Raw genomic sequence first — 15316 nt, 5'->3', positions numbered from 1 at the left:
TATATATATATATATATATAGATATATCTATATAGTATATATATATATATATATAAGGCATCTTAATCACATCATCGTAATGAAATATAACGATAAATTTATGATGATGTTCAAGTCCGGCATTATTGCCATAAAAAATATAATGACTAGACCTATATGTTGGGCCAATCTAACACTGTTGGTTATATGCTCGCAAGTGAACTTTAAAAATTAATTATCGCTGTATTGAATCATTGCAATTACATAATTACAATAACTTTCATGAAGAATTGAAGCTGCAAATGATGTCTTATTTTTTCGAGTAAAGTAAACTGGCCAACGTATCCTGGACCTTGGCTAATGTACTGAACCATTTAATTTTACATGAGGATTAAATTACACTGCATATATACGTTCTCACCTTTATCGTTGCTACTCATAGTCATTCATTTATGACAATATCAACTGACAACGAAATCATGAGCGCTATCATCTATACTGATAAAACTAGGCCTATGATTTTTGATAAGGATCTTACTTTATACGAATTACAGTTATGAAATCATTAAAGCCCGTTCTTTTCAAAAGTTTATGTCACCGTAGTTGTAGAATAACCAAACTGATATACAGGCACATTAATCATTTTCGCATGCCAAAATTGCAATGTGTATTGTGAAGCTTAAAGTGCGTGCGGAAAAATAGTTTGCACCAAATGGCAGTATAAATGTATGCATACATTTCACAAAATTTTCAAGAAAATATACCATCAAAACTAGCAAATTAAGAATACTCTCTAGTATTATGAAAAAGAATAAATGTAGATTTTGTTGAGAACCATATTGAAAATAATTTTGATAGGTAACTGAGGTTGGTTGGCGCTGGAGCCAGCCAGTTCGTACGGCCGGGTCAAGATCTACCTTATATTCTAGGTCTTGGTTTGCAGTTTGCACATGAATCAACGGTCAGCTTATGCATCTGACAAACATCCAAACGCATCCACAAATTAAAAAGGATAAAATTAATTATTTATTTTTATGGATATTTGTGTGAGAGGACTTATAAAATAGAATAGTAAACAATTTTCATAATTTATTATTAGATTTTAACCTAGCATACGCTTTTTAAGTAAAAAGCGTGGAAATTTTACGTGGATTCCACACTCCACACCTAACACAATGTGGACAAGATAAGCCGTATTAGTGACGTCATTTCCACACTTCGGCAGCCCGACTCGCTCTGTATGCTTAGACGACGGACAATTTCATTTTTGGAAATGGTTGCTCCATATAATTCAATGATTGCATTCCTATCCGATCTTGGTCTCTGCTCGCGGTTGTCTAGGTCTAGGACCTAAGTAATTCATGTTCCCGCCACTCCCACTCAAATTGTTGTGTTACACAGGCCACACCTACCCGTTGATATCGTGGATGCGTTTGAGTATACTATAAATAAATACTTTTTTTTTTTTTTTTTTTTTGCTTAGTTTTTCAATGTCGAAGCGTAAAATAATCGAATGGGACTATTATGGTTACAGCTCGGAATATATTACAATATTATGAACACTTTTCCTTTTTTCTTTTATTTCATTTAACATTTAAAAATTTGTTTGAAAAAAATCTTTTGTCGAACGCATCGGCGTTGGTGAACGAAACTTTAGAAATGTTTCGTCACCATTTTTTCCTAAATTTGCCTAAACGTAATATTTTCTTACAATTTGATATATATGATAGATTTCATTGTTATGAACCATATTGCAGCCTTATTTTATGAAATAATCGCGTTTCCGCATTGAAATAATAGAGAAATATGGAGCATGCTAGGTTGCCAGTTAGTGGAATTTTGAACGAAATCCTATGAAGTCATGTCGCATGAGATTTGAGCATAACTGTACTTCAGTTATGATGAATAAATCTACAAATCTCACTACAATTAAGGCATAAAATAAGCAAGGAATAAAAGCTTTAAGTGCATAGGAAATAAGAATGAGACAGTAAAGAAGAATCTGCAGTGATAATTTCATTACTAGAGTATACTTTAAACACGAAAAGCTGACACAGTACCATCAGATATAAGTGCAGATACAAGAGAATCATATGATAAGCTGACTGAACTACAAGAAACATGACGGTGTGATTCTGGTATACAGATATCTTTAGGAAGATTTTAAAATTGTGGCTTGAAGGGTAGCTACGTGTAATAAAATAATTTATAATGAAACAAACTCATTCAAATCGATTTTCACAGTCAAAACAAGTGAATTGTAATGGGGCAGAACAGTAACAACAGCACAATAACCTCGAATGAAAAAATAAATCAGAGGGATAAAGAAACTCTGAGTGGATAGTCTGCGAAGAAACCTAAACTTAAGGCAACAAAATGAACGAGCGAGTAAAGTGCTCCGTGAAAAGTGCCGAGCTTGCGCGATGTTCAAAACGAGTAGTGCGAAGAGGAAGGAAAGAAGAGAGAAAGAGTGCGAAGAAGAGGAAGTAAAAAGAGAAAGATACTGTAAAAATTAAATCAAGCAGAAGAAAGATCAAACTATCATACGAAACATCATCTCACAATTATTGAAGCAGCAGTAGAGATGGAACACGAAAGGAAATAAGGATAAGGATGAGTCAGTCGACATTGCTCTGATGAAGTTCATGACGAAGGAACTTCCTTTGAAATAAGCGATACACGGTTCCACTACAAATGTTCAGGTACTGAGGAAAGATACACGCCCATACTAGGAGTAACATATTGTACATCTGTAGCAAATTGCAAGAGCAACCCCCCAAAAAAAATAAATAAAAAACTCAATGAAGATGAACTTGGAGAGATAAAAGCAAACATAGAGATATTAGTGAAGTTAATTCAGGATTCGGTTCAGAAAACTGGTGACGTAACGATCAACATTGATGGAACAAAGGGAAATTGATAACGTTGATAGAGATGTAGGTAAAGACTTTGACAAGCATAGACAAAACTTATGCTGAATCACTAAAGACAAAAAAGAGCTTCTGACCAAATCAGACTACAAACGAAGAGAGCACAGCAGCAAATAAAAAGTGGCAAATTATGAGTAAAATGACGGCGCTAGTTGAACAAGGTTAAAAACGTCAAAAGACGCACATTTGTTTGCACAATTTCAAGACAGGAAAATCTTAGAAACGGCAAAACAGGAGATTCTGTAAATCAGCAATGTATCAGTGGATGAGAAGGGTAAACTTAAAGCTAAAATAAAAAGTATCATATCCCGAAGGAAGAAGACGACATTGTCAATAACATTGTAACGAAATATCCCTGGATAAGTCATTTCACCCATGAAGAGGACGAACTGGAAAGTGTAAAAGAAATGAAAGCAAAGATGTCAAAATATATGCACTATATCACTAAATGCACAGCACAAATACGAAAGGCTCCAACGTTATACATATACGGGGGTACGTTCTCATGGAAGAATCACTCCAGCACTAATTAAGCTACAATGGCTCCAGTAAAAGCAAGAATAGAATGTAAAATACTTCATAGTCTTTTAAACACTAAAATATGGCGAACCAACATACTCGAGAAACTGCTTAAACTTCTTTAGACCTGAAATGAATATTGTTATTGTAATCAGACATGCAGGTGAAGCATATAGGCTACTTGAACCTAGTTACAAACTGTACTTAGGGCGAGAGCATTTATGCATTGTGCACCAAGATTGTACAACAAAATGCCCCTTGAAGTGAAGATCATATAAGAAGAAAGCAAATTTAAACTAATACTAAAGACTCCTGCTCTACCGGAGCTACGATGCTGACGAGAAAACACTAAACGACAATTATGAAGTATAAGACGCACCTTATTTTGAACACGTACAAAGGCCCGCCGGAGAGGGAATCATCCCTGTAGATGGCTGGCTGTCAGTACATAAAACCAAACAAAGTGAACAACGTGAAGTAAGCAGAGTAAATATGAAGATAAATGTGAGGTAGGACGCGCCGTTACATAGGTATCAACTGACAATCGGCCAACTCAATAGCCTTGTTGTTATTGTTCTTCTTCCTCGCAGAAATTTCAAAGAACACTGGACAGTGTGTCCGCAAAATGGAAATTGATTTGAGACAGTTCATGACATCTTCAGAATGTGACGACAATGTGAACTCGAAATCGAATAATGAAGAGGTGCAATGTTCGGTTGAGGAGGAAGAGACGGAGTCAACTTGGATGGGAAGGAGAGACGACGTCCTTCCCTGTCAAGTTGTGCCTGGAAGTCACAAATCGAGACCGAGCGCTTCTTCGTCCTGTCAAGTGGACTTGACAGACCACTTCAATCAGATTTTCGCCAAGAAGACTTTTAACAGCTTTAGAGGTAGATATAATATATATATGGACCAAATTTGGTGTTTTGGATTATACCTAATGTGTAGATAGCTAGGTAGTCTCCTTACTTAGGTAGCGTAAACAACCGATTGGACTGCCCAACCCACTGACTACCGCGTTTGTGGCCACCCTCCGAAAAAGGACTTTAACATGTCCTGACACCGGAGATGGTCATCAGTCATGAGTTGTTGGTGGTGAGAAGAACAGCTCGAGACCTCTACTCTCCTTTCGAAGTAAGTATTTTCTCCAAAGTTAGAAATTAAGGCCTAATTTAAGATTGAACAGAGGGTAATGAAAAGTGTGACCAAACGCAGTGCACAGCACCCCCATGACGCTTTCGAAATTTTTACTTACAAATAAAAATGTTTAGAAGATTGACACCATCTCGATGTTTGCGGAGTCGCTTGTGTCAACAAACTTTCCATTTCCTATGCTAAATCCGCACACCACTTGTACCCATAGATGCTGGGGCACTTTCATTACAACAATTGTAAACGCGACTTCCAACCACTACTTATCCAAGGGAACTACGGCATTCTCTGCGCTCTTCAATTGTTTATCAATTTTATCATTATACCTAGCATTACTATGACAACTAGAATTTATGGAAACAGTTTGTAAATGCATTGGCGTATGTGTGAAGCTCCACTAGATTTCATCACGTCGTCTGCTCGTAAATACATCAGAAATAGTATTTGTAATTTTTCGGGGTTAATTTGGTTTTAAAAAAAGGATAACAGACATGAATTAAATAAACATTTTGAAGTAACAAAGTAAAGTTAAACTAAATAATGAGTAAAGTAAACAATTAAGGGAATAATGCTTTGCACCTCATAAACCGTGTACTCGTGTGCTGCCCATAACTGTGTTTGTGGAGTGAGCACTTAGGAACCAGGAACAGCAACGTAGTTCAAGTGCAATTTGGAGTGAATTAAGACCAAAACGTGTATAATAACAATCAAATAAGCACTGTGGAGTTTCAGTTGTGATGGCAGTAAGGATGAAACCACCGATTACAAGGTAAAAATGAATTTCAGTTCAAACCATGACCCCGGGAATAAAAAGTTTCATACTTTCACTAATATAGGCAACAAAATGTTGTTTTATTGTGCTGATTACAACTGCAATCGTGAGTAAGATCAATAAACGTTACATATATATGCTAACATTGCTCAAATGAGTGCTGGGAAGGCTGGGAAAGATGGTGGATTGTCTGTGGTTAGAACGGCCAGTCACACGACTGCCGCCATATTGGATTTCAAAACTGCCTTGAAAACATATTTTACGAAGCGCTCACATGGGTATTTTAGTTGTATTCTTGTTTCACCAATTAAATATCGAGTGAATAAGGCCGAGCCATCACAACTGAAACTCCACAGTGCTTATTTGATTGTAATTATACACATTTTGGTCTTAATTCACTCCAAATTGCACTTGAACTACGTTGCTGTTCCTGGTTCCTAAGCGCTCACTCCACAAACACAGTTGCGGGCAGCACACGACTACAGTTTATGAGGTGCAAAGCTTTATTCCCTTAATTGTTTACTTTACTCATTATTTAGTTTAACTTTACTTTATATTACTTCGAAATGTTTATTTTAATTCATGTCTTTTATCCCTTTTTTGCAACCAAATTAATCCCAAAAAATTACAGATATTTCTAAATTAAATATAATCCAATCTTGTCGTGGCCGAGCAGGTGACGGCAAAATTTCACCGTTGCCAATTTAGTGGAGCTTCACACATACGCTGATACATTTACAAACTGTTTCCGCATGAGTTCTAGTTGTCATAGTAATACAATTATGACAAAATTGCTCTAATATATATACTACAAATAGACACACTAATTTCACTTATTTCCCCGGTTTTGTGTAAGTCCTATACCCAGTTTGGAGGGTAAACACGTACCAATTGGCAACACTGATAAACAATAGGAAAGCGCGAACAACACCATAGGTACTGTTCACAGCAAAACTATTGACATTTGAGTCAGGAATCTAGTTACTTTTTCAACATATATTTTCAAATCAATAATTATGAATATGTAAAAATTTTATGCAGTTCACGACCTTATACTGATGTTTAACTATTTACATATTTAGATAATGATCTAGTGCACGCTTCTTCTTCTTTTTACCAAAAAATCGTGAGTTTCCTTGGATGTGCCAGATGGTTGGTGTCATTGTTTATGATTGTTGTGAAGAAAGTGCCCCAGCGTCTATGGGTACAAGTGGTGTGCGGATTTAGCACATGGAATGGAAATTTTATTGACACAAGTGACTCCGCAAACATCGAGATGTCAATCTTCAAAAATTTTTTTATTTTAAGTAAAAATTTTGAAAGCGTCATGGAGGTATGTTTGCATTGTGCATGGCTAGACTTTCATTAACCTCTGTTTAATCTTAAAATATGACCTTAATTTCTAACTTTGGAGAAAATACTTACTTCGAAAGGAGAGTAGAGGTCTCGAGCTGTTGCTCTCACCACCGATGACTCTTGACTGGTGCCCATCTCTGGTGTCAGGACGTGTTAAAGTACTTTTTCAGCAAGTGGATCCACACACGGTCAAAACTGGATCAGCTAGTCCAGTCGGTTGTTTCCCCCTATTCCGCAGTGTCTCCCAGTTTAACGTAACATAGAATGTTGTGTCCAGATCTGAGTCAGTGCTTTGATCACTGTAAATGTGCAGTAAAACTAATATATGTTATTCTAGCCAAGATTACTGTTGGATATTGTAGTCAGACCTGAGAACTTTATCTCCTTTGTCTTGTGTCATTCTTAATTGCTGTACTCCAGTCTTGTTCCTCGCCTATTGCTTTTATTGAGATCTATAGCCAGGTTACTTGGTCTTACCAGTGAAGTATACACACTTTCAACATTTGGTTTTGCTTCTTCAGTTTAACTTGAGAGGTAATTGATCTAGACTCTTCAAGCCAATCTGATGGAGGCATTCATAAGATTTTTTTTTTATTTATTGAGATGTTTATTTTATTTTTAATATAAGCATGCAATTACAAAGACAAACATTGCTACAACGATAGACAGTTCGAGGTGATTACTGCCAAGAATTAGAGATCTCACATGCCACATAATTACAGGTTCTCAGTTATGTGCAGTGGTGCATTCTTAGCAACATTAACTAAATACTAGTAAATGTAGATTCCATAGATTCCAAGTTGTCTGTTCCAACTATTCTTTGATGATCATTAGATAATTTATGTGATGTACCATACATCATTATTATTGGTCCTAGGTAATAGATTTTTGCTGTATATATGTTTTTTTTTCAGAATTTGATGAGCTGTTCACTAGGTTCAAGAAAGAAACTGGTTCTGTTTTTCGCATTAAATCATCTTGTAGTATTGCTTACGAAAATTCTAGAAGAAAACAGCACTTTATTCCTCCTCGGTTCAATTTGTGTCTATTAATATTGCTGCGTACACTATGGTCAACCAAAGGTGTCTGGGCAAGGAATTCGTACAAAGCAAAGGTTTGTTTTACTTGGTTTTATGTAGTAGTATGCTGCAAGAGTTGGTAAACTAATATCAAAATAAGAACTGTGCTTAAATTCATTTAACAGTATACTCAATTGTTCTTGATTAAAAAATTTGTTTTTTTCTATTTTGTGTATATTTTATTTTTAGATATTATAATTCTGTTACTTGTGAACAAGCTCATTTTTTATTTACTTGTGATATAGCTTTCAGTGATGAGCTCTTGTTAAACATTATACGTATACTGTATTATACAATGTGGCCTCTAATGATATTTTTTCTGTCTTGTTATGTTTACTGAGTTATGCTCTAATTGAGAGCCTGTAACCATGCAAATTCCAATTCTTAATTTTTGATAATGGGTGGATGAACTTAGTATGGCTGTTTGAATTGATGGAAAAATTATTTACCACAGATGAGACCTGTCATTAGGTCATTCTTCTTTCCCCTCACTTCAATATCTCATTTTCAGTGATATTCAAATCTTGCACAATTTCAATAGAATACATTGTGCTTTACTTCTGATTAATTTCTGTACACTGGCTGCATTATAGTCATGGTTACCTATTTGTTTTTGTATGTATGTGACTGTTTTATCATGTCCTCTTTTTCTGAACTTGATGAGGGTCTTCCAATAGGTTAGCTCTTATGATAGAAACAGAGCAGTTAACTTGATGTTGAATACTGTATATGTACTGTATTTAGCAGATATTTTTTTTGTTTTTTGTGTCAGGGCTTCATGTATCTCCTGTAAACTGAGAGGGCCAGTATGGCTGTGATTTTGTATGGATGAGTGCTCCAAGGGATTTGAACTTTTCAGAGTGTAATGACTGGCTTAGTTAGGTCTGAAAAATGAATGAATGAGACTGATTCATATAACTGGAAGGTAGAATGGTATGAAATCTGGTGCCATGTACTTTTCCCCAACTCAGGAAGAGTGATCTACCACAGCCCTGTGATCAATATGCCTATCCCTTTTCTATTCAGACAGAAAGTCCAGTGTAGGTGCCAAGCTAGGCAGAGCCTGGCACAGATTGTGTTTGTGGACAGACAGAACTTACTCTAGGAAATAAATGATAGAAGACAAGACTGTGTGAGATTACAGTGCTTAGCAAGAGTACCAATACTGACAGTATGTCTTTGGATCACTCCAGGACTTCTAAAGTGACTCTAGTTAGGGTTGATGACCACAGGTTTGGGAGAGGTGAAAGATCAATTGCTTGTAAGAGCCACAAAGGAAAGGAAAAATGAAAAGACAAGAGAATGACATTTACCAATTGGAGACAGCACCTGTGCAAGGTGAGTTCAAGGCTGGAAAAAGCCAAGCAATGAAGTAAGATCCATGAGAAATGCAGTAATGATAGGTCATCTGAAGGTTATCAAAGCTGATCCATGTCATGATGGATGTTGCACCAAGAAAACTAATCATGATGGAACTGGTTAAAGTAGGTTTGGTTCAGAAGATGCTGCAAGGAGATCTAGTCATTGACATGGATGAGGATCTGGTCATTATTTTGATCCATTATACTAAAATTGTTTTGTTTGACTTTAGGGCAATCCTGTAGGTGACTATGTATATGTACTATCTTGCTCAAAAGTCCATTACATTAGCCATCCAGAGAGTGAACATAAATCTGTGACTATGAAACACAGAAGCAGTTGAATAAATAACTAATGGAAGACCCAACAGATTTCACACTGTTAGGACATATGGGAACAGGGAGGAGGAGTGGGAAGCAGGTATTTATCTTGAGCATAGAGTAAAGACTACATATTCTAAAATATCGATAAGAAAGTAATTGTAAAGTTTTTGTTGTTGGCATGTAAAATGTGCAGCTAAGGAAAGATGTGAAATAAATGAGAATAAAAGTGCTTAGGAAGTCAGTATTCGTGAATTAGTGTTTCCTATAGATTATCGTATCTTATCAATAGATGTGACTGTCCACAAGATCAATACAAAACATTTCAGCAAGTGTTTATGATGGTGTTCTATAATCTGGAATCCACCTCTTATTAAAAAGAGGCTGATATTTATAGCAGCAAAATAGCAAAATTTTCAGGATATCCATGTCTAATTTCTGCCAGTCATATTCACCCAAATAACGAACCATTCAATATTTCATTTACCAAATATTTCTCATAATGATATAACTACACACTACCATTCTTGAAGGAAAAATGGCATAGATATCATTGCTCAGCAGAATCCATATAGTATGTACATACCTCAATGATGCATTAATAAGGAAGGGAACTACGTGCAGCCTTCTTACACCAAGGAAAAAGTCTTATAGTTGTTTAAGGCTCTAAATGTTTTAATATTTATACATGCTAGCCAGTCAGTGATCAAGCAGTATGAAGACTGATCAACATCCATTCACATAACACTAGTTTACCATGATCACAAGTGAAATGTGTGAATAATGGTTAAGAACTCGGTAATTATTATGTACGTTTTCTGCTGTCGATGATAGGATTCTGTTTTACCAATTTTTTCAGGCTATCAAGTGGCTTAAGTCAGAAGCAGTAGATGTTGGGGTGCGGAATAAGCCACTGCAAGTCATTTGTGTGTGTCCCAAGTCACCTACCAAAGGTATACCTACTACAGGTAGGTATATGGGCAGCGTCATCCTTAAAACCTTTCGTATAGACTGTTATGTTAATTTAAAAAGTGGCAACACCATAATATTGTTTGTGTATTAATAGTTTTCATGACCATGGCATTCTGCACTAACAATAATCACAATTGGACAGGTAGAAGATTATTCAATTCACAGTGCATTTTCGTTGCTGTAACCTCACACCGCCAACAAAACTGCCAAACAATACGTACTGAAAAAATACTTTGCTAGTTACATCTATTAGACTACCACTTACACGGATACTCTCTCTCTCTCTCTTTTGTATTAGATATTAGTATTTTTCAATTAAATTTAGCCATAATTTGTAAGTATCTAAAAACTGGCATTCGATTGTCATCACCCATATTGCCCTCCTTCTTCATGGATGTTGGCCCGATCAGGCAATGTAACAGAAACTATGAAGATTTATATAAAGAAAGGGGATGCACCATCAGCAGTTTGTGGTTGCTACCTCCAGTAACATAAGTTGGCACTGAAAATTTTGCTAATTTGCTGGATATTATACTGTTATTATTTTTTTTTGTAAGAGGTGGCTTGCAAATTATAGAACACCACCGTAAAACTGTTGCTGAAATGTTTTGTATCGATCTTGTGGACACTCGTCTGTTGATAAGATGCAAATGATCTGTAGGAAATATTATTGCAAGAATACGTACTGACTTCCCAAGAAGCACTTTCATGCTCATATTTATTTTGCATCCTTAACTGCACATTTTACACTCAAACCCATCATCTTCATTAACAAAAACTTTATGATCACTATCTTTACAATATTAGAAAAATACCTGCTTTCTACTCCTTCTTCCCATTCCCATATGCCCTTACAGTACAACATCTCTTGGGGTCTTCCATTAGTTATTTGTTCAACGACTTTGGTATTTCACAGTTGTGGATTCGTGTTCACTCTCTTGATGGCTAAGGGAACTGACTTCTGTGTATGATAGTACCTTTAGAATGGAAGTTTAGTTTGCAAATTAAGGAATTTGTATGAAAATGAATAAGAATATGAGAGAATGATTCTACTTCATAAACATACTTCTTTTATGGCAAGAAAAAGCTGGACACGGGTGTCTTGAAGGGAAAGATGTTGTTAGTTTTCACTCACAGGTCCTTTTGATTTTAATAAGTCACATATTTCCATGATGTGCCAGGTAAAATGAAATTTAGGGGTGTGTAGATAGCTATCACAAGCTTACAAGAGAGGAATGCCCAGTACCTTGAATTGCTGCTGGTTTATTTTCAGATATTTGCCTTGTGGGTGTGGTTGTGTATTGTCAGTGGCATATAATCGAGGAGCCCTTTTCATCTCGCAAGTTAATATGCAACACAATCATGAAGTAAGCAATAAAACTGCCCCATACTATGCTATCAACCGTCGAATTACCAAGCATGAGCTCAAGCAGGTTGCAGATGTTATTGCTGTGATGCCAAGCAGTCGCGCCCTTCAGTACTTTTTAAAGGAACGATTTCACAAACCAATGACATTGCAGGATGCCAAAAACACACGTGCAAGATTAAAAGCCATGCAGATGAAGCAAGGACAAATTGAAAGTATAGAAGTAATTCCATCCTTTAAAGAAATTTCTCAGATTCCAAACGAAAGTGATTGCCGAGCCATTTTAGAAATAAAAGAGGAGAGGGAAGAAAAAAGCAAAGTGGAGGATGACCAAGAAGAGTTATTAGATTCACAGCATGAAAGTCATTGCGAAGAAACAGTAAAAAGTAAGGCTATTAGTGAAATTGTAAGAAAGTTTTCTGACATAATGAGTGCATGTGATTCTAGTCAGTTTTGGGAACGTATAGGTCAGATGAATAAGGTTTTGGAGTGTTGGGAAAGTGGAGAAAACCTTGATGTTCGTTACACATCATCAATTTCACTCAAGTCAGACAGCTTAGATCATTGTTCTGAAGTCATGAAAGATGGATCTTCACAGAGAATGGATATCAAGACTAATAATTATTTTAGTGTATCACATGATCGAACAAGAGTGAGTGATGTCAATGGTGATATTGATCAGCAAGAATTAGCTGACAAACAACTGAAAATTTTGTTACCGCTTCTCAGTGATTCAGTACACTTTGTTCCTACCTCTGCCGATGGATCTGTTAAGCTTGTATTACCACACGTGAAGAGCAAAATCAATCAGTCAGTGTGTACTGTGAAAAGACAGAGGGGGCGACCAAGAAAGAAAGAGGAAGTGAATTCTTTTGTGAATGTTGTTAGTGAAAGCACTGACACTATTTCTTACCAAAAAAAAGCCTTGCATAGTGATTCAAGCAAAGCTAAGGAAGATGACAAAATTAGTGGTTGTGAATCAAGAGGTAGAGAGCATGAGGGTGATAGCAATAATTTATATTGTGGTGCACCCTTTATATCTTGCATTACAAAAGAACCTTGTACAGATCTTGGTGATCAAGCGTTGCAAGTTGAAATTGAGATCAATGATGCTGAAGTGAAGTGATTGTCTTGGCTTGTCATTTATTGTACATAATTGTTAGTAAGATGAAAAGGACTTATTTATGGAGAATAGATTCATTTCTTGAATGTCATCCTCAGGCCATTCCATATGATAATGAGAGTATAGTGAGAAGGCCTTAACGTCAAAGCCTGATATTTATGATCCAAATTCAATGTTTATCTAATGTTCTTATTTGAAATTAATTAGTCTGTAGTTAATATATTGGAATGTATATTTTATTTCAAGAATATTTTTGAGTGTTGAAAAATTTATGAATATTATGCTTGATTTAATATACACTTTAAAAAAATATAATAAAAGTACAGTATATCAGCATCCAATTCATATGTAAAAGTATACAGTCCTGTTGAATTAAGAGGAAGCTGAGCATTAGAAGGGTACTGTGAAGTTGCCAATGTGACCAGAATTTAATAGTGTATGCAAGACTGATAAAGTCAAACTACCAGGTACTGTGTCTTATTTTAAGACGTTATCTCATATCTTGTTACCTCTAACTCCTGCATTTCTTTACTCCCTTTTATGTTCAATGGCACATGACCTTACTTGAGAAAGTTAGATTCGTTACTTAAAGATATGAATACTACTAAAGTACAGTATACATCTCTTATTTAACTGAGTAATTGAGCCAAAGTAGGTGAAATGCGTCTCTGATCATCAAGTGAATGTGTCTCACAAGAGGGAGCTCCCTACTCTGTATAGAATATCATTACATCATTTGTTTTCATATAATTGAGGCACATGAGTTAATTGGAGTTTTCTTTTTCCCACACCGCAGTTTTTCAGCTCTTGGGTTTCTTTGTAGTTTGTTACTGTTGCTTACAGTGTGCCTTGTATGGTGCATGGTCAACATTCATAAAGATTCATGGCAGGGTCCCTTTGCATGGATGTTTCATTTGGTATGGAGTATTAGTTTTTTGGTTAAAATGAATGGCATTGGAATATTACCCTTATTATATATATGTATGGCAGTCCCCGGGTTACGACGGGGGTTCTGTTCTTGAGACGCGTTGTAACCCGAAAATCGTCGTAAGCCGGAACATCATCAAAAATCCAAAGAAAACCTTAATTTTAATGCTTTGGGTGCATTCAAAACTATGTGAACTGCATTCTTATTGCATTTTTCATAAAAAAACTTCAAATATTGATTATTTTGCATTTTTGGTGTCATATTTCTTCTGCCAGATGAGCAGTTTTTCTTCTCCTCTTCCCGATGCTGTGTCTCCTGCTGCTGTCACCCCTCATGCTAGTGTTGTGGCTTTGTCTCCTTCCTTTTCTTCCATCAATTCGTCGTTGGAAGTATCAGGAGGTCCTCAGGCTGATTTATGTAATGTCGCCCCTTCTTCCTCAGGAGTTAATTTGATTCCTGAGAGGGAGGAGGCTTTTTCATCAATTTCTTTCATCTCAGAGTCGGAGGTGTCCAAAACGGCGGCGCTTTGGGGGACACTTGGTCTATCTATGGGGTTCACCCTCCTTGGAGGGTTTGCTGACGACTTCATGGATGCTCGCTATCCCCCTCTTCATGCTGTCTAGGCCCTCCCCCCTCCCCCTGGCCTCGTCTTCGTGGGTAGCCAAGGTCAGCCATTTTGTATTTCTCTGCGAGTGATGAATACCGTTTCTTCGAGTCAGGGGGAAGCTGTGGCATCAGCCCCGCTAGTGACGGCACGGAGTCAGTCATTTTTTATCCCTCCACCGGTGGTGTCTGCTTCCTGTTCGGGTTGAGGGGAAGCTGTGACGTCATCGCTGCTTATGACATCACTTCCATCAAAGACATCACTCCCAGTCGTCTCCGCTACATTGCCTCACTCGTCTATGTCGTCATCGTTTGCTGCCGTGACGTCATCTCTGCCATCCAGTTCGCTGCATCTCCCTTCCATGTCGTTGGAGTCTTCTCTTGCTGATCTGTCTAAGGCTTTATGCCAGGCGGTTCTTAAGTAATTGGACTCTGTTTTAGAAGATAAGATGGCTGCCATGTCGTCTAGGAGGACTGGAAGCAAGCGTGTTGCATTGCCATCCCCCTCCCGTGAAGAGATTGTGTAAAGAGCCAGTGCTGTCTTCCTCTCCTCCCCCATCTCCGCCACATCGGCGTTTCAAGCATTTGAAGGCTAAGGAGTTTGCCCTTCCTTCATCTGCGAGTGTGGAACAGCGTGCCCGTGTTCCTGAGCGTGTTGGTGTTTCGTAGAGTGTTAGTGTATCTTCCCCTGTGCGATCTGCAGTGGCTGCTTCGTCCTCTGCATCGAGTCGCGAGCGTGTTGCAACCTCCCTCGTTCATGCACATGCTGCAGGTGCTCCCACTTCTCTTTCTCCAGGGCCTATTCGTCACCGTAAGGATCTCAAGGTGCCTGTCAAGAGGTCAAAGGTTGTGAGCGCG

The 15316-nt window shown here is 37.2% G+C and overlaps 1 protein-coding gene across 1 annotated transcript; it reads left to right on the top strand.

Annotated features, from left to right (window-relative positions):
- The first annotated feature begins 3898 nt into the window (after window positions 1–3898).
- Window positions 3899–13934, top strand: LOC135195807 (uncharacterized). Its single transcript, XM_064222283.1, is given in 4 exon segments — window positions 3899–4318; window positions 7623–7758; window positions 7760–7822; window positions 11712–13934. Coding segments are annotated over 4 exon segments (1683 nt in total). The 5' UTR covers window positions 3899–4053; the 3' UTR covers window positions 12931–13934.
- The last annotated feature ends 1382 nt before the right edge of the window (window positions 13935–15316 follow it).

This window comes from Macrobrachium nipponense, chromosome 16 (assembly GCF_015104395.2).
Source record: "Macrobrachium nipponense isolate FS-2020 chromosome 16, ASM1510439v2, whole genome shotgun sequence".
In the NCBI taxonomy this organism is placed as follows: domain Eukaryota; kingdom Metazoa; phylum Arthropoda; class Malacostraca; order Decapoda; family Palaemonidae; genus Macrobrachium; species Macrobrachium nipponense.
The sequence above is the reverse complement of the archived record's forward strand: the minus strand, read 5'-3'. Positions and strand labels throughout refer to the sequence as shown.